The sequence below is a fragment of the Stigmatopora argus genome, chromosome 14 (genome assembly GCF_051989625.1).
Source record: "Stigmatopora argus isolate UIUO_Sarg chromosome 14, RoL_Sarg_1.0, whole genome shotgun sequence".
NCBI lineage: Eukaryota > Metazoa > Chordata > Actinopteri > Syngnathiformes > Syngnathidae > Stigmatopora > Stigmatopora argus.
This window is the reverse complement of record NC_135400.1, coordinates 1,422,620-1,443,392: the sequence shown is the minus strand read 5'-3', so window position 1 is coordinate 1,443,392 and position 20,773 is coordinate 1,422,620. Positions and strand designations below refer to the sequence as shown.

At 43.4% G+C, this 20,773-nt stretch overlaps 1 protein-coding gene across 5 annotated transcripts in view; it reads left to right on the top strand.

Annotated features, from left to right (window-relative positions):
* LOC144088445 (oxysterol-binding protein-related protein 6-like) overlaps window positions 1–20,773 on the top strand; it is a 95,662-nt gene that overhangs the window by 30,180 nt on the left and 44,709 nt on the right. For all 5 annotated transcript variants that reach the window (XM_077618862.1, XM_077618860.1, XM_077618863.1 and 2 more), the window contains 4 exons: window positions 6,618–6,736; window positions 6,874–6,963; window positions 11,006–11,147; window positions 11,559–11,692. In XM_077618862.1, coding sequence (XP_077474988.1) covers window positions 6,618–6,736; window positions 6,874–6,963; window positions 11,006–11,147; window positions 11,559–11,692 — 485 coding nt within the window. The remainder of the gene's footprint in view (window positions 1–6,617; window positions 6,737–6,873; window positions 6,964–11,005; window positions 11,148–11,558; window positions 11,693–20,773) is intronic.

Sequence of the window (20,773 nt, the reverse complement as noted above, 5' to 3'; positions counted from 1 at the left end):
CGTGCGTGACATTTGTGAAGGTCCGAAACTTAGAAGCAACAGTAGACATGTGAACCGCGGAGGATTTAAGTCAGTTTTTTCTTCATAGCTTAGCACCGGCCGAAGCGGCACAATTTCTCACGGTAATTGGATAAATAAAATTAACTGAAAACCATCAGTCAAGACTTGACCATTTATTGGCTGGGATGCTCCAGTGAGAAATTACCCGCACCTGTTTCTTCAAACTGCTGACCCACGGATGGAAAAGGAAACGTCAGTGAGTTGCCAGCAAGTGTGGTGGTCAACGGAGACGGTCAGATTAAGGACAGAACTACTAGCTAACAAAATGGATGACATTAAAGAACTGATAAGATACAAGTCGAAATACAAGCTGACAGATGTTTGGTTGAATGAAGAATGTGAAACTGTGTCTAGACAAGAATTAAAGGAACGAATTGAAAGTAATGAGAAACGGCTAACCGAAACTTCAAGACAAAATAGAGGATGAAGAAGATGAAGGTGCAGGGCTACTACTAAACTTGTCTCGCCGTACAAAACGCCATTCCAAAACTATGGAGAAAATGCGAGAATATCAAATGAAGAAAATAGATTAAAAAGAGATGCTTGCTAAGACTATATGAACAATGGAAAAATTAAAATCAGAGCAGCTAGACAAACGTCAAAGAAAGACATTTCTGAGTCAGAGTTGGGCAACGTGGATGACATAGAAAATGGAACAATTGAAATATCGAACCTTTGAGGACTTAAGAAAGCGAGTCATGCCTCAGATGGAAAAATGATGCATGTGAGGCTGTAACAAAGGACTTTGTTAAATTAACTTAAGACCATCTCTCTACAAGTGGAGAATTCCATGAGAAAGATGCCAAGCACAATGTTCAGCTACTAATGCAAGAATATGCACACATTATATGGAACTGCATCTATGTCACAAGTTAGTCATCGTTCTGAGTCGAACATCACTGTAAAGAGAATAGAAGCAGCTGCAGAGTTAGCTGCAAACTAAGTTCAATACAAAGCAATGTAAAACGAAATTAAACAAAAGGAAAAAAATAGATTGATGGAAGAGCAGCATAAAAGTGATTTGGAAATACAGCATTCTACCTTAGAACGCCAACAAGTACTGAAAGACATGGAAGCAGCACGCACCAATCAGAAGCTGATGCTTAAAATTCCTGTTTGGCTGGCTTCACGTTGGAACCGCCAGGTCACCGTAGCCCTCTTGGATGGCAGAGGCTTTCCTGACTTCAGAGAGTTTGCTTACTTTGTGTCTTTAGAAGCAGAAATAGCCTGCAATCCTTTCACGTCATTATACGCACTCAACTCCAGCACATTCAACGAAAGCAAATTGACAATCCAGCAACTTGAGTAATCCATCGACTATTGCGGTTAATTTAGACCACATATGCCAGCAATAAACGATAAACCACGAAGTAGAATCACCCCTAGTATAACTAGTAAATGTTTTCGTGCCTAAACAGATTTACAAGTACAATTATAACAAAATGTATATTTATTAAATATTACAGCTATAAGCATGTCAAGACTGTAATGTATTAATATCTAAATGTGTGTATATAAAAATTTAAATGCTGTACTTGCAGTGAAAATAGTTCTCTCCGCTTGATATAATTCCCCAAAAATAGGTAACTGGGAGTTTTAATCCAAATCCTTTGTCTTTTTCTGTCCATGGGTCCATTGTCTGCGATATCCGAGGGATTACTGTACTCGCCTAATTAAGCGAGGGATGGAAACATGATGCTGATGAGCCACAGGTTCAGTTAATCTATGAATAAAAATGTCTGGAATGGCATCCGCTTCCCAAAAAATACTTTCTCCGTATTTCGATCGGGAGCGGGTCGCAGAGTGGACCTCTTGCCGTCAGCACACACCGTAGTATCGTCGGCTGATGTTGCTGGCCTTACTATGAAGCCAGGCAGCAATGTTGAGTTAATCTTTGAATAAAAATGTCCAGGAAGGCATCCGCTTCCAAAAAAAACTGGTTGCTTCACACCAGTATCTACGGTGTAAATCCATCATAATGCTGGTTCATTTCATCCAGCCGCTACACCTCGGACCTCTTCACCTCACGAGAATTTATTTTTATTTATTTATTTGCACCACAGGTGGCTCTTTCCTCCTTATTTATTTTTTTTTCTTCTCAAAATGAGACCCGGAAGTCTTTAGCAATACGCATACATCTTCAGAGAAGTGCGTTCACTTCCTGTGTCTCAATATTAACTGCAGAGCGGGGCCCATTTAACATTCAAATCATTCCTACCAGCTGAATTATGTACAAAAGAACGCCACAGTGTTGATTCATTTATGCCGCAATTACGTGCTACTCATTTAGCATATCAAGGAACTTCAATATATCGGAGGCATTTTCAACGGCGACTCAAATAAGACGCAATCTATGCACTGTATAAATCAGGGATCTCGAACAGGTATTGTTCTCTAAGCCCTCCAGTCCAGGGGTCTCAAACTCAATTTACCTGGGGGCCGCTAGAGGCCGAGTCTGGGTGAGACTGGGCCGCATCAGGATTTCCACAAGAAAAGCACTGCTAAAACATTCCAACGTTATCAAATATCTTTATTTTTTAACAAAAAATAATGAATTAAATAAATTAACTTAAAGATGAATAAAAAATAAATCAATCAGTAATACAAAACCAAATAATACTAATGAGCATACAGTAGCTATACACTGGCTGGCTAAGTAGAGAAAATGAATTATTTTTATTCCGTTTCAAATGTCTGTATTAACAGCTCTTTAACCTTTAACTTTCTGAACTTGAATGGAACATTGAACATGAAATATTCTGAACACGGCTTCTCTTGCCTACTCCTTGCTGCTAGAGACCTGGCAGCGCTTCTTCTCACATAGTCACATTTGGCTTGAGGGAGGAAGCAGTGGAGACCCTCAGTAGAGCTTGAAGATGCTCATCAGTAAGTCTGGACCTGTACTTGGACTTATTGAAGTTCAAGGTGGAGAAGAGCTTCTCACACAAGTATGTGCTCCCAAAAAGGCACATGGTCCGCTTGAACCTTCGGGAAAGTTCAGGGAAGCTGGGGGTCAACTCTCTAAAAAATTGCCCAAGCTTGTCTGCTTCTCCACTCACCTCCCTGAACTTGGCTTTGAGTGGAGAGTTGCACTGCAGGTCAATGAGCTCCATTTGAAGCTCAGGAGGGGCATCTTGCACATCAAAGGAGAAGGGGTCCGCAAAAATTTGAAATGTGGCTTTGTGTGTCTTGAAGTCTGCAAATCTGTGATCAAATTCCTCCTGTAGCTTCGAAATGGCCTCAACATACTTCTCACCACTGAATGGTGTGCCTGCATCCACGAGAGCCTTGCATGCTGGGAAATGGCAAAGGTTTGTCTGAGAGAGCTGGGCTTTCCATAACACAAGTTTAGTGCAGAATGCTCTCACGTTGTCATAGGCAGCACTGACAAGTTGCCCCTGGCCTTGTAGCTTCTTGTTCAGTACATTAAGCTCATGTGTCATATCAACAAGAAAAGCCAAGTCCATGAGCCATTTGGGATCACTTAGCACAGGATCAATCAACTCACAAACGGCGTAGCTAGCTTTGACTGCTGCATTACTGTCTTTGGTAGCCTTCTTGAAAAAATCCTGTTGCCTCAGAAGACGTGTTTTAAGACTGGCAACCTGGTTGGCTCTCTCATCTCCCTGGTATTTTTCGTACTCCTCAGCATGTCTCGTAGTACAATTACGTTTCAAATTGTATTCCTTGTGCACCGCAACTTTTTCAGTGTAAATGAAACATGTCGGGGTGCCCCTGTGTTCAACAAAGAAATATTGCACTCCCCACTTTTCTTGAAACTGTCTGTGCTCATCACCGACCTTTCTCTTCACGGCAGGCTTTGAAAGAGACATCTCTGGGGCTCTGTAATATGTTTTTCCACTTGGAATGAGTCTCGGGTTGATCTTTCACATTCAGTCGCGCGGGTTTGTGGCGCATGTGCACTTTCGCTCTCCGTTTCAATCGCGGAGATGGCTACAGACACTGACACAGGCTGGATCACGGATCATAGCGCCTCATTCAGTTCTATGCTGAGAGCAGCGGAGGAGTGTGCGCGCCGAGCGGAGTGATCGGCCTCACGGCTTCTCCTCCGCCCAGCTGATTGGAGGAATGAATGAGTGAGTGAGCGAGGCACTGGACAGCCCGGCCGATGTCCCGCCCTCCAGAGCCGTATACCTCACCGTGATTGGTTCATTCAGCTCCGAACCAAAGTTCCCTCTAATTTTTTGTTGGTCTGAGCAGAAAGACAACCTCCCTGAGCGCACTGAGTACCAGTGTGAGCGACATCATCGGTACTCGGATGATTCGCCTAAAGACGTTTCGCCGACGGACGTTTGACAGACGGGCAGGTCGCCGAATGGACGTTCCACCGAACGTTCATTCGGCCGAACGGAGGTTTCGCCGAAACGGGATTCGAACGCTCGCCCCGCCGGATCGTGTGTGTACAAGTTTTTCAACCTCGGCCCGCGGGCCATATACGGCCCGTTAGGATTTTTAATCCGGCCCGCCGCCGGTGTTGTCTAAATTATAGTAAAAATCAATGTTCGTCTACCATCAATGGCAGCCCGGGAATAAGCACTCTTGGGCGGGCATGGCAGTCCGGGAATAAGCACTCTTGGGCAGGCAGATGTAGCAGAACCGAGCCGTAAAATGACAGCAATCGGGTCAAATCCATCCTAAAACAGCATTTAATGATTAAATACAAATACTGGATGATATCGCGATGGAGGCAAAAAAACGTCTATAGACGTCCATTCGCCAAACGGCTCAAAATGCTCTCAAATTCGGTCAAATCCAGCTGAAAACAGCGTTTAATGATTAAATACAAATACTAGTATTTGTATTTAATCATTAAACTAACAAATACTAGTACGACCTGTCCGTCTGTCAAACGTCCGTCGACGAAACGTCTTTAGGCGAATCATCCGGTCACGACATCATCATTGCTCGCTATGGGCACACCAGTATCACACCTGCCACAAGCAGGTGCATGTCAATGTTCCCTCTAATTTTTCATGTAAAACATGCTGTAAAACACGAAAAACATGAATGGACAGCGCTACTGCCACTGGCTGCCACTTAAACGGCGCCATCATGGGGAAAGGGGTAAAAAAAATAAAAAATAAAATTAAAAAAAAATCGATTTTTTTTTTTTTTTTTTTTTTTTTTTTTTTTTTTTTTTTTTTACTGCGCGCCATATGATTGCTACTGCGCAGAGAAGACGAAAGTAGTGCGCAATTGCGCACGCGCGCAGCTTAGAGGGAACATTGCTCCGAACACAAGTGTCATTCATATCAATTTTGCGGGCCGCACGAACATTAATCTTTCATATTAAGACGGGGGCCGCAAATTATCGTCCCGAGGGCCGCAGTTGGCCCGCGGGCCGCAAGTTTGAGACCCCTGCTATACAGAGATCAGTCGTACTGGTCCCTTTGCAGAAAAACAATCGCAAAGCATGATGTTTCCACCCCTATGCTTCACAGTGGGTATGGTGTTCTTCGGATGCAATTCAGTACTCTTTCTACTCCAAACACGAGAACCAGTGTGCTACCAAAAAGTTCAATTTTGGTTTCATCTGAGCATAACACATTCTCACAGTCCTTTTTTGGATCATCCAAATGCTCTCTAGCGACGGGCCTGCATGTGTACTGGCTTCAGCAGGGGGACACGTCTGGCAGTGCAGGATTTGAGTCCCTGGCGGCACATTGTGTTACTGATAGTAACCTTTGTTACTGTGGTCCCAGCTCTCTGTAGGTCATTCACTAGGTCCCCCCCATGTGGTTCTGGGATTTTTGCTCACCGTTATTGATGTCATTTTGACGCCACGGGGTGAGATCTTGCATGGAGCCCCAGATCGAGGGAGATTATAAGTGGTCTTGTATATCTTCCATTTTCTCATAATTGCTCCAACAGTTGATTTCTTTACACCAAGCATTTTACCTATTGCAGATTCAGTCTTCCCAGCCTGGTGCAGGTCTACAATTTAGTTTCTGGTGTCCTTCGACAGCTCTTTGGTCTTGGCCATAGTGGAGTTTGGAGTGTGAGAGACTGAGGTTGTGGACCGGTGTCTTTTATACCAATAGAGTTAAAACAGATGCTATTAATACAGGTAATGAGTGGAGACCGAGGTCTTGCTTGTTTGTAGGTGACCAAATAATTATTTTCCACTCTGATTTGGAAATAAATTCTTTAAAAATCAAACAATTTGATTTTCTGTTATTTTTCTCCCACATTCTGTCTCATGGTTGAGCTTTACCCATGTTGACAATTACAGGCCTCTCCAATCTTTTCAAGTAGGAGAACTTGCACAATTTGTGGTTGACTAAATACTTATTTGCCCGACTGTGTGTATGTACGCATGTATGCATGCATAAACATGTACGCGCACACATACACGCACACGCCCACACAAACACGCGCACATGCACACAAACACCCGTACACACACACACACATACATACACACACACAAACACGCACACACACATACACAATGTAAACCTCCAAACATAGCTCATTTCACTGTAGAAAATAAACATGGATAAAAACTTATAAAATTAATCTTTTTTTTCTTCCAGACTTGACTCGTTGCCAGACAGATTTGACAGAACTTGCAAGTCTAATCCAACGACTCCATTGGCTGGAAGGAGGTTTTCCAATCTCAGACACAGATCTAGAGATGCGCATCAGCATGCAGGTTACTCCGCTTTTTGGCTTTTTGTATGATTATAAAATGATGTGTATATTTTATTCATGTGTATTTATAATTCATTTATTTTTTAAATACACACCCCTTAAGCAAACATCCCACCTTTTTTGTTTTAATCCACTTAGAATCTTTCCTTGGAGAAACCCAGGAAGAAGACTGGCAAAATGCATGGCCACTCCAGAACATTGTCTCGGGTGGAAGCTATGGGAGGAATTGTAAGTTTTATTTTTAAACTAGGCTCATTTTTCTTGCGTTGTATTCAGGGTTGGGTTTTTAGAATGATCTCGGGTTGTAGGCGATCAGGGCTTTAATCCTGAGGGTACAGGTTAGGATGAGTGAGTGCACCACTGTCTTTGTCTGAACCTCTATCCATTTAACCAACTAAACAATTTCTATCCGTATCTTTACTCAGGGAATGGGGGCAGTATTTGGGTTTGAGCAGTACCTAAGCTGGAAGGAAGTGGGTGAGGTTTGTTTTAAATGGGTATGGCTTACATGCACTTTTATTTATTGTGACATTAAATTGATTGCTCAAACTTAGCTGTATTTATTGTTTTAAACCTTTGCCAAAACAGCCTTATTGAAATTCAGTTAAGTACTTTTAAAAACAAATCCAAATAATGATATATCTACTATATACAGGGAGTTCCTCTATTTCAACGGCATGCAATTCTATTTTCCAAACTTTCCCCCTTAGTGCCGTTCAATTAGAAGGTACCGCTCTATTTTTCGACTAGCTGGTCAGAATTTTGAGAAGATGCGGTAAATTTTATGGATGAAAAGAGAAACCAGGTAACATACATATTTATTTAACAAAAGGCACAAATACAAGGCGATTAAAGGGAAGTAATTACAAATTCACTGGTGAAAATGAAGTGACACGTCGCAGTTTGTAGCTGTCCTTGTCATACACATCACCTTCCACATCAGCGTCGAGTGTCTGAGTGAGTTCACGTTCATCGCCGCCAGCATTGGGTCGCGCTTGCTGGAGAAGTTGCAAACCAGTCTGAATCGGGCCGTCTGACCTGAAACAATGGATCTGGCATTCCTTCGAGCCGTTGAGAGCGGTCGGTGCTCGCATGTTGCCGAATTTGGTATAGTTCTTCTCGCCGTGCGACATCCAGTTCTAGTAGAACTGTTGGACTTTGGCCTTGAATGGGGCGTTCCTGTAGACCTTGGGGGCCTGTATAAATTTGGTGCAGCCTCCTGGAATCACGGCCACATCAATATGGAGCTGCTTCAATTGCTTCTTGGTGGCATCACTAATGTGACAACAGAATAAATCCCAGGCAAGAAGGCGCTTGCCATCTGACCACCTGCTCAGGTTGAGGAAAAACCTCTATTTCACCGGCTTGCCGCTCTATTTTTCAAACTTTTCCCATAGTGCCATTCAATTAGAGAGTGCCGTTCAATTAGAGGTGCCGTTCTATTAGAGGTGCCGTTCAAATCGAGGTGCCACTCAAATAGAGGTTTTACAGTAATAGCAAAGCTGAATATTTTTGGGAGTGGTAGCAGAGCTTTTTTAGTTTTAGCTATTTTAGGAGCATATCGGTTGTGTAGGTGGCTATTACTGTGTATAATTATTAGGCACCATTTCAATTTTTAATTTTCACTAGGGAAACCAATGTAACAGCTCAACTTTAACAAATATGCATTTCTAATATTAAAAAACAAATCAGTTATTCCCTTTCCTTGCAAGAATACTCAAAAGCCTTCCATCCATGGATTCTGTTTTGATCTGTTCACGATCAACATTACATGCACCAGCAACCACAGCCTCCCAGTTCAGCCCACTGTTCAGAGGTGTACTGAGGGGTACATCAGCGCATCACTTCCGCAAATTGGGCGTAGGAACTGTTACAATAAGTAAGGGTCTTTCTGTAAAATAGATCTCTATTTGTGTGGCTCTTAATTGAGCCTTGCTACCCAGAGGTGAAGTGGTTCTTCCGCCTGACTTCGATGCGGGCAGTCTGGGTTTGATTCACTCTCTTTGGGGGTGTGGTTTTAAGTGGTTGTCCATTTCATTGTGCCCTGCGATTGGGTGTCAACTAATTTGGGGTGTCCTTCACAACCTGCCCGTGGTTGGCTGGAATAGTTTCCAGCACCCCTCGTGACCGTTGTGTGGTACGGAAGATGAATGAATAATTAAGCATTTTTTATTTTTTTATAATGTCCCAATTTTTTGTGCTTTGTGGAACCCAGGGTAATGCATATTAAAGGGTGGTATTGGTCCCTGACCATGTTCCTGGCTCTGCTGAGGTAGCGAGAGCTGGCAATGTCATCCAGTGAGGGCAGAGAGCAGCCGATTTTCTGGTTAGTGTTGATCACTCTCTGCATGGCCTTTCTGTCTGCTGCCGTGCTTCCAGTTTACCACACTGTAATGCAGTATGCCAGGATGCTCTCCACAGTGGCTCTATAGAATGTTACCAGAAGCTTAGTGTCCAAGTTGTTCCTCCTGAGTACCCTCAGGAAATGGAGTCGCTTATGGGCCTTCTTCACCACTGCCGTGGTGTTGGTAGACCAGAAGAGCTTGTCCGTGACGTGGACCCCCAGGAATTTGAAGGACTGGTCCCTGTCTACGCATACTCTACTTATGAGGAGTGGGGCCAGATCTGTGCTGCATTTGCAAAAGTCCAGGATTATTTCTTTAGTTTTCGTGGTGTTCAGTGTGAGATTGTTCACCAAACACCACGAAGACAGTTTGTTGACCTCATCTCTGTAGGCAGAATCATCCCCTCCTGAGATGAGTCCGACCACAGTGGTGTCATCGGCAAATTTGATGATGGAGTTAGACTGGTGGGTCGGTGTACAGTCATATGTGTACAGGGAGTACAGAAGAGGACTCAGTACACAGCCTTGAGGGGAGCCAGTGCTCAGTGTAATGGAGGAAGAGAGGTGGGGAACAAGTCTAACAGTTTGTGGACGGTTGGTCAAGAAGTTCTTAATCTAGCAGCAGATGGAAGACGATAGTCCAAGGTGGGAGAGTTTGTCAGCCAGAATGTCCGGTATTATAGTGTTGAAGGCTGAGCTATAGTCAATGAAAACCATCCTCACGTAGTTCCCATGGTGCTCCAGGTGGCTCAGTGCTGTGTGTAGAGCTACGGCGATGGCGCCCTCAGTGGACCTATTTGCTCTATAGGCAAACTGGTGAGGGCGACCAACTTTTCAAAGCACTTCATGATCACAGGCATAAGTGCAACAGGCCTATAATCATTCAGGCTGTCAATGGTTGGCTTTTTAAGGACAGGGATAATGGTGGCAGATTTCAGGCAGGATGGGATGATGGATTGTTGCAGGGAACAATTGAAGATCTTTGTGAAAACACCAGTCAGCTGGTCAGCACAGGCTTTGAGCACCTTCCCAGGTACTCCGGCAGGGCCAGCAGCCTTCCTGGTGTTCACAGTCCGCAGTACCTGTCTCACTTAATGTTCCTGAAGCTCCAGTGTACTGCTGCAGGTTCCGTCAGGGCCAGCAGGCTTCCTGGTGTTCACAGTCCGCAGTACCTGTCTCACTTCATGTTTCTGAAGCTCCAGTGTACTGCTGTAGGGTGGTGGTGGATGTGTTGAGACTGGGTCTGATTTGTCAGTCTCAAAGCGGGCAAAGAAACGGTTCAGTTCCTCTGCTAGTGAGGCATCTGCGTTAACAGACACATAATTGTCATTGTAATTGGTAATATGTCGCATCTGCGCTTTTGCTTTCTTTCCCTACGCCACCTCCGTCGTAATCTGAGTGGGCTGACTATCCACGGAGATCCCGGTGGTCTCGATGTCCTCGGGAATATTGTAGGTTCATTGGTAATCTGTTGTGATTGATATATCGCATCTCCTCCCGAGAGTAATTAAATCCTGTCGAACGTAGAAAAAGTTTGCCTCGCAGATGTTAGTAAATAACGATAAGATTGAGAAAACAAAACATCAATCTGGAGAGCAAAGAGCCAATGCACCCGTAGGTGACGCCATCTTGCAACACAACAAGAGTTTCTTGCTATTGAGATTCAGCACTCAATACTTTTTAGGTTGTGCCTGTGTTATCCTTCTACTTATCTCAAACATATTTCATTTATTTAGAAGAAAATCCTCAGAAAGACTGGACAGGGCATGTCTGTATGCTTTTTTTGTTTGGAGACATTTAGCTGCTAGTGTTTTTTGGCTTTGGGAAGGAAAATAACCTATTAATATATTCTACAGATAATACAACATGCAATAAATGGGCAAGCAGAAGGTCCAATTTAAATATTCTGCCGTCTGTGTCCTTCAGTTTACTTCCAGCCACCTGAGTACCAACTTCAGATCTGTTCAATCTATCCCAGACTATGTCTACTCACAGCTGTCTAATCCTCAAGTCACTTCCCCAGAAGCGAAGAAACTCCAACAAGACATCTACATTGTTTCACAGAGGGGTGTGTGCCAGTTGCTTATTTTCTCTGATTTAGCTTTTGTTCTGCTTATAAAATGTGGGATTTTTCTTCCTCTTTTATTATTATTTTTTTAAATAAAAATGTTTTCTAAATCTATGCCATCATAGTAGGTACCCTCATGCACCACCACACTGCACACTTGAAAATAGCACATTAGTGGTGTCACAGCAATTTTTAAGGCATGTCATCGTCATGTTGTAAAATCTAAAGACGGGCTAAGATTTTTAGAAGATATTATCTCTTGCCTATCAGTTTCCTAAATACAGTGATACAGTAAATATCACCATTTGGGTATTAAAGAGAATGAGATTCTACTATTATCTAAGCTTTTTTTTATTGGTCTTGCTTTTTATTTCATTGTTTTTGTTAACATGGTGTTTTTGTGTGTTGCAGTTTTTACCTCTCTGAAGTCAATTCATGAAGTTTTGACCTCGGAGAGAGAAAGAATTCAAGAGGCCTGGACTGGCCGTAATTTGAGGCAAGACACCTCAGAACAGCTTGCATCGCTGTGCAGTACACACTCAGAGGTAGTACACATGCCTTCAGTGCTTAATTTTTGTATACTATTGGTACGCGCGCACACACACACGCACACACACACGCACACACGCACACGCACACATGCACACACACACACACACACACCAGTATGTCTGACTCAATCCAACCCTCAATAACCATTTTATGGCTATGAAACCCACAAAACACATAAAAAGCATCCGTTATAACCTCATACAATTGAAATATTTTTAAAAAAATGCCACCTTTTACTCACCAAAAATCATTTTTATTTGTACACAAAATCCATCCTTATTTCTGTCCTCCTTTTCTATTGCCATCGAAGCTAATGCTGAAAGTCGAGCCTGCCCTGTCATATTTCTGGCCTAAGTTTTTATTCGATTTAGGGCTGAAAATGTCCGTTCCCGGTTGACAGGCTTGCTAGCTTCGAAGTTGTCCGAGCTTTATTAATGATATTGGAATTTAGAATTTATAAATATTAAAGTTAAGTTAATAATCTGACTCCAATTTGTAACCTTACCCGACTTTCACTCATTCCAATAATTTGCGCGCTCGTTCTGCGATATAGAGATATCAGGAAGCTAGCAGTTTCACACACGAGTGGATTTATTTCTATCATACAAATTTCAAGACATCAGTCTGTGGTCATGGGCCCTCTCAGTCGGTGCAAGCAGACGCATGTTGCCACCAGTCGTCGTCGTCGTTCTCTCTCCTTCTCCGAGCCGCCCACAAACTTAGTTATAGTCCACAATATGCAAATGACACAACAACGCAGGCCTCCTGGCCACTGGTCCTTCTTTCTTGAAGATTCTAATGCGGGTCCTCCCAGTTTGTACTTTTCCATTCAGCCACTGCATCTGCCTTCATCTTATCTCCCGTCTCGGCATCTGTAAGACATTCTACTGGTGCAACCCCCACGGGATCTGCAAACATTCCACTGTTGCATCCCCCATGGCATCCTGTGCTCTGACCCCCCTCAACATTCTGCCTTGTTCATACGCTCAGCACTTTACAATCTCACACACAGAATGTAGCAATATGTAATGAAATACCTTAAGGTTTAAACTATTATTATTCCTTCATTCCCTCTCATGACCTCAGACTACTGAGGTCATCACTCAAATACCTTGTTTTATTGTTTAACACGAGCTAAAATCAATGACCATAAGCTAAAAATCAGTAAATAATTAAAAAATCAGTAGAAAACTAAAAATCAGTATAAGATTTCATTCTAGTAAAAAATCAGTAAAAAATTAATTCTCGTAAAAATCAGTAAAAAATTAATTCTGGTCATTTTGTTACTCCGCGTGCGCAGACCCTCCAATGCCCCGGCAAGACGACCGTCAGGAGACGCTTTGTTGGGTCTCCATGTCCAATGCTGTCACACTTAATTGTCATGATCAGCGTTACTATGGCGCACTTACCTGAGGCATTGGAGGAAAGCCTATCGTACTACACTTTCTCTTCACACCACATCCAAACATCAGCATGAGCGAGAGGGATTCCTGCTAGCAAAGACACATTTTTCATTTTGTTGTGCAACATGGGTGTCAAAAATGGGCTTTCTCTTTTCCATTAACAAATCAAGCCATTGTTGAGTCCAGTTCAAAATTGTCACCCAAGCGTTCACCTGTGTCGATTGTTTACACTTCAGATTTAGCAGTAATTGTTGTGTCTGTGTCAGCGTCTTACCACCATCTCGCTCTGCTTCATACCATACCGTTCCATTCCAGGAATGATACACCATCACTTGTTCTCCTTTCACTCCATTCCTTCTGTCATCCTGCACCATCAACATAGTCCACACAAAGCACACGCCAGCAAGCAAAATAGTCAATAATGTTAAACATTTGCGTCTTTGTTCAGACACTTTTGAGTCCAATTTTGAGTCCAACTTTGATCCAATTCTTGCCATCGTCACATTCCCTCTCTTGACCCGCCCGTCCGGGCGGTCAACCTTTAAGCTCACCATTGGCGGGCACAAAGTCTGGGGCCGGGCGCAACTGTGAGTGATGGTACCACTTTTGTCCTTTAGTTTCCAATTAAAACTCATTACTTTTAAAATGCATATTATGAGAGAACCTTCTTACACTGCACCAGGTGGATCTTGCACGGACACTCTTATCCTGGGTTACTCACGCGTGCTCTCCATGATTCCTGTTAAGAAACACCATCTCCCTTCGCCAACCCAAAATTAATGCGTTTCTTTAAAGTTTTTTCTTTTATGCAGATATATGATTAGCCTCATCCTCCTGTTCCAATCGTGTAGTGAATAATGGCATCTGGTACATTCCACCAAATTGGATTTCCATATTTTTCCGGAACTAAATATGGAAACTCTTGTCAATACAGCCAATGTTTCTATTAACACAATTTGGATGCCATTATCACTATAAATCAATAGTACTTTGGAATTTCATATCATGCACTGCCTTTGTTTTTTCCAGTGCTCCCAAATTTCGCATAGCAGATTTGTTTCTCCACTTCAAATTTCACATTTGGAGTACTGCTGCTTTTTCATTAAATATTTCCTTGGACGAAATATTTTTCCATAATTTGGCGTTGCCATCCGTGAAACGGCTTATTGGCGAATTCCGAAATCGATTCCAATTTGCTAAATCATTTTCCACCTTGATATCTAATTGATTAATTATATCTCGGTGGTCGGCCAATCAAAAACACAAAAGGGACAAACAACCATTCACGTTCACACTCATTTTCAGACATATTCTCATAGTCCTTCATTCTTACGACTCACGCTAAAGCATATTTCAGCTGTTGATGAGCAAAACAATGAATTCTCATCCGTGCACTGATGACAAATCATGATGTTTATTGCATCTCAGCGAAATTATGCCTATCCTAAATTAATTATTTTATCTAAACTTGCCAGCTACAATTTACCTAATAATTTGGATCAATGCCATTTCTGCATTGTCTTCACGTTTGATATCATTAATAATTTGGATGATTCCTAATCCTTAAGTCTAAATCGCAAATCCCTCTCTTTTTGCTAAAATAGCTAAATTGCACTTGTTGAATTGCTATTCTGCTCCAAGCTTGTGTTTATTCAATATACGAACCATTTTTTGTAGCTCACTCTTACCCCAATTAAAATTTTGAGAAACTAACCTTCCACTTAGCCATTTCCTAATTATAAATTTCCGTGTCTAATAGAGGACCCATAATTTGTCACTAATATATCCCCATACTGTCAACTATCTCGCTCTCTCCATTTCTCCATCTCTCCCTGTTTGCGCAGAGGGAGGGGGCCTTGGGCTGGGCTGGTGGGGGCTCTCCTTCTCCCCCAGCTCTAGGTGATAAAAAACAACTATGGGCTGCCCCCCTCTCTTTTTTTTTTTTTTCCTGTTATCTTTGGGTGAGGGGTGTTCGCATCCGTGAAGGGGGTGCCGGTCGTGACCAGAGGACCGAGCCGGCGCGCCCCATGACCAGGAGACAGAGCCAAAGCATTCTTTCAACTGCCAGGGTGTTCCAGAACCTTCTGAAAACAGCAAAACAATGTCCAATTAAAATCATCCATAGGTTAATGGTACAGCCCGAGCGAGTCAATGAATGATTTCCACCGGTGATATACGGACAAGTCCCCCCAGTGGCCGAAGTTTCAGGCTCAAGACGTGACCTATAGATTGTCCCCCATTGTCCACATGTTCATGTTGGTTGTGATCACGGAATAAAGTCACTTTGCGGCCATTCTCACGTTGATGGTTGCTCCATGAGATATCAACAAGTCTCTTCCCATCAAATTCTCCGCCCTGGTAATATTGTCCAGGTGACTGGGCCGGCTGGTGTGGGCCGCCATGGTCCGCCAGTGCCTTGTCCTCCTCCGCGCGTAGGCCGCTGTTGCTGTAATGGGCCATACTGCTGTGCTTGGGTTGCCGTGGGAACGGTTGTTGCGGTTGCTGCTGTTGGCTGGGCCAATCATGTGCCCATGTCTCATAAAACAGTTGCCTTGTTGGCCTTGTTGGCCTTGTTGGACTTGTCCTGAGTACCTTCTTCCCCGGCCACCAGAGAAAACCACGCCCATGACCACAGTGTCCACCACTCAACCGACCAGATCGTGCCGCACCATAGCTTGGAATATCTGGACGGATTGCTCTCTCTTCTCCTGTTTAGAATTTACATAGGTTCTGGAAGACCCTTGACAATAGCCGCTCATTCGTACCTGCTGTCTCATGTCAAGCGCGCCGCTCCGTCCACCAATCCAGGCCAAAAACCTCCCCCATCATGAACTTTCTACCTTCACCAGAGGGGAGGAGTTAGTGCCACATCTCTAAGAAGGATCATATATCACGCCTCCTCCCTGAGAGCAAAGGGGAAAGGTGCCTCCCCCCGCCTGCACCAGGCCATGCTTCCCACTCATTGTCTCATTTCACTTTTTCTTTTATTTTTATTAAATTCTGCCCTAGCTGTGACGTCAGTTCTTTTTCATTTTTTTTTTTTTCTTTTTTCTCAATGCTACGGACAAACGCTTTTGACCCGTACATGTAAATTTCCTTTCAACGTACAAAATTATTTCTCCAACTCCCTTTCAAAACGCACACACGCGCACACGCGCACACACACACACTTCTCTCCCAAGCCCTCTCTCAACACTCCTTTTTCTCCTTCAGCTCATTTACAAAAATCCTTTCTATTCACTTACAAAACTCTTTTCTTCATGCTTTACCAAAATCTTTTCTATTCATAATTCCCTTTCTATGTTCAAACCTTCCTCACACCTTCACAACCCTTCACCAGATCTTCTACATCCTTCAAATTGGGACAGAAACCATGCCTCTCGACCCATCGCGGCAGACAAAGGCAACCCCCCACATTACGCATCCGCACATACACACACATCCTCTCCAAACTCCATTCTGCATTCCATTCGTCTACTTGGACAACCTGAGAGAAACCCAAGACCACTATCAGACCTCCCATCATCGCCATCTTGAAATCCATTCTGGAAATCCACCCGTGCGTGTCCCAAACACTTTTTATGCAGAACAATTTTAGTTTTAATTTTAGTTTTCACACACACCGCTTCCACTTTGATACGTAAATCCCAGATTTTATACCGTATCGAGCCACGAGTAGTTCCACATTATTGTAGTAGGTAAAATCTCAGATTTTATACCCTACTGTCCATCCTTTTTTTAAAGCCACAAATGGACTACTCTACGTAGGTAAATCCCAGATTTTATATCCTACTAATGGAACTACTCTTAGTAGGTAAATCCCAGATTTTATACCCTACTAATGTCCACACTTACACTTTGAAGCCACCATGGACTACTCTATGTAGGTAAATCCCAGATTTTACACCCTACTGTCCATCCTTATACATTTAAGACGTGCCGGTCCTCCTTCCTCTATATAATTTGGCATTTTTCAATATGCAGAATTTGAAAAGGAATCTGCTTACCTTTTTTCACTGTGCACCCAAGAGGAAAGACGGTCGGACGCGTGTGGCTCCTTTCTCAGGTCGTCACCTGGTGTGAACGTGGGTCCCAGACCCTGAATCCCAGATTCTTAGTGGCCCTACTATCTCAATCGCATCACGTCGGGGTCACCATAAATTATTGGAATTTAGAATTTATAAATATTAAAGTTAAGTTAATAATCTGACTCCAATTTGTAACCTTACCCGACTTTCACTCATTCCAATAATTTGCGCGCTCGTTCTGCGATATAGAGATATCAGGAAGCTAGCAGTTTCACACACGAGTGGATTTATTTCTATCATACAAATTTCAAGACATCAGTCTGTGGTCATGGGCCCTCTCAGTCGGTGCAAGCAGACGCATGTTGCCACCAGTCGTCGTCGTCGTTCTCTCTCCTTCTCCGAGCCGCCCACAAACTTAGTTATAGTCCACAATATGCAAATGACACAACAACGCAGGCCTCCTGGCCACTGGTCCTTCTTTCTTGAAGATTCTAATGCGGGTCCTCCCAGTTTGTACTTTTCCATTCAGCCACTGCATCTGCCTTCATCTTATCTCCCGTCTCGGCATCTGTAAGACATTCTACTGGTGCAACCCCCACGGGATCTGCAAACATTCCACTGTTGCATCCCCCATGGCATCCTGTGCTCTGACCCCCCTCAACATTCTGCCTTGTTCATACGCTCAGCACTTTACAATCTCACACACAGAATGTAGCAATATGTAATGAAATACCTTAAGGTTTAAACTATTATTATTCCTTCAATGATGTTCTTGAAAAGTCCGTCTTGAAAGTGGCTTTGTCAGTAAATCTGCAACCAAATTAATTTCTTCTCCTTCAGCCATTGTGGGTTGACAAAACTGCTATTACATCAACACACACAACAATATATTTGCTTGTGCAGCTCACCACAGGTACAGTTTGCTAGCTCTGGCTAGTCCACTCGGTCACTAGTCAATCATAGTTTGTGAAAGTGATGACGTATCCCTACGGCTGCGAGAAGGCTTTGGTGTCACGAACTCGAAATCTGATTGGTTAAAGCAACGCTTATCAATGCTTATTTTATGCTACAGGGCCTGCAGAACTGATTGTGCGGCCCTCCAGGTAGATTTCTGACCCTGGCAACAAATAATGACTGAAATGTGATTGGTTAAATGCTTAAATATGAAAACACACATCTTGAATCAGCGCAACCAGGGGAAAAGTAATGAAGGGAAGCCGACAGACAATTTGGAATTACAGATGATTCTTCAGCTTCTTTTATATCATTTCCAAGTAATTGACAATGTAGAGCATTCTTCTTTGACAACACATTACAGTCAACTTTGATGAACACTGAATCAAACTCCGCTGGAAAAGCTCACGGTGCTCTCTACTAAAGACTACAACTCAAACTATAATTATAGGACCCCAAGCTGTCCACCTAGGTGCCTGAACAAAAAGAAGGATATAACCTGCCTTTTTATGAAAACAACCGAAAACATAGGAAATTTATAACAAACAAAGTGGAATTTTGTTTTATTTCAAAATCAAGGCTAGTCGCATCAGGCCAGTCAGAGCACGTTTAACTAGGTTTATACTTCAGCGCCCTAGGTAATATGGAGTCCTTATTGTCGCCGGTGACTTCAACAAAAGATGTTTTAAGACTGTTCTGCCTAAGTTTATCCACTACGTGAAGTGTCACACCAGAGGAGATAAAACTCTAGACCATGTTTATTCTAACATTAAACATGCTTATAGAGCCACACCCTCCCTCACCTTGCTGGATCCGACCATCTCTGCGTGTCCCTCACCCCCTCATACACCCCATTCCGGAGGCTAACAAGGCCACAAATAAAGATAATAAAAACATAGCCTGAGGACGCCCTTTCTCAGCTGCAGGACTGGTTTTCCCGCACCATTTGGGAACTTTTTGAACACCACAACCTCCAGTACTACACGGACCCTGTACTTTCCTATATCATAAACTGTACGGACACTGTCACTGTTAATAAACATATCCGGGTTTTTCCTAACCAAAAACACCGCCTTCAGGTCAGAGGACAAGTTAAAATGCAGCGCTGCCAGAGCAGACCTGAAGAGAGGCATTAAAAAGGCCAAGGCATCATATACAAGGAAAATTGAGGAGCACTTCACAGAAAATAATCCAGATGTGGCGGGGAATACGACACATTCCCAATTACAATGACAATAATAAGGTGTCTGTTAACACAGATGCCTCACTAGCAGAGGAACTGAACTGTTTCTTTGCCCACTTTGTGACTGACAAATCAGGTTCAATCTCAACACATTCACCACCTTGCAGCCTTCAGGAACATGAAGTGAGACAGGTACTGCGGACTGTGAACACCAGAAAGGATGCTGGCCCTAAAGGAGTATCTGGCTCAAAGCCTGTGCTGACCAGCTGACTGGGGTTTTCACAAAGATTTTCAATTGTTCCCTGCAACAATCCATCATCCTCTCCTGCCTGAAATCTGCCACCATTATCCGTCCCTAAAAAGCCAAGCATTAACAGCCTGAATGACTACAGGCCTGTTGCACTTACGCCTGTGATCATGGAGTGCTTTGAAAAGTTGGTCGCCCTACACATCAGGGATACAATCCCTCCCTCAGTTGACCCTCACCAGTTTGCTTATAGAGCAAACAGGTCCACTGAGGACACCATCTCCGTAGCTCTACACACAGCCCTGAGCCACCTGGCTCACCAGGGGAACTATGTGAGGATGCTTTTCATTAACTTTTCATTCAACACGCATACTGGACATTCTGGCTGACAAACTCTCCCACCTTGGACTATGACAGATATGAGGTCAACAAACTGTCTTCGTGGTGTTTGGTGAACAATCTCACACTGAACACCACGAAAACTAAAGAAATAATCCTGGACTTTTGCAAACGCAGCACAGATCTGGCCCCACTCCTCATAAATGGAGTATGCGTAGACAGGGTGCAGTCCTTCAAAATCCTGGGGGTCCACGTCACAGACTAGCTCTCCTGGTCTACCAACACCACGGCAGTGGTGAAGAAGGGCCAGAAACGACTCCATTTCCTGAGGGTACTCAGGAGGAAAGACTTGGACACTAAGCTTCTGGTAACCTTCTATAGAGCCACTGGAGAGCATCCTGGCATACTGCATTACAGTGTGTTACGCTGGAAACACGGCAGCAGACAGGAAAGCCATGCAGCGAGTGATCAACAGCGCCCAGAAGATCATCGGCTGATCTCTGCCCTCACTGGATGACATTGCCAGCCCTCGCTACCTCAGCAGAGCCGTGGACATTGTCAGGGACCCTTACCACCCTGGTCATAACCTGTTCCAGCTGCTGCCTTCTGGCAGACGCTGCAGGTCTCACAAAGCACGGACAAATAGACTTAGGGACAGTTTTTTTCACAGAGCCATCAGGGCTCTGAACTTGCATTAGCCCGACACAAACCCTACAAATAATATAATAAATAACAATGTGCAATATCTTAGCTTGTGCAATATTTTAGAATTTACCTTGCCCGGACGTGACTTTTTATATTTTTATATTACTTATTTATGTTTTTACTGGGAAAACGCACTTTGTGGAGTAGCACCACCAATTTCGTTATACGCAGCTGTGTATGATGACCATAAAGGCTTTTGACTTTGACTTGACTGA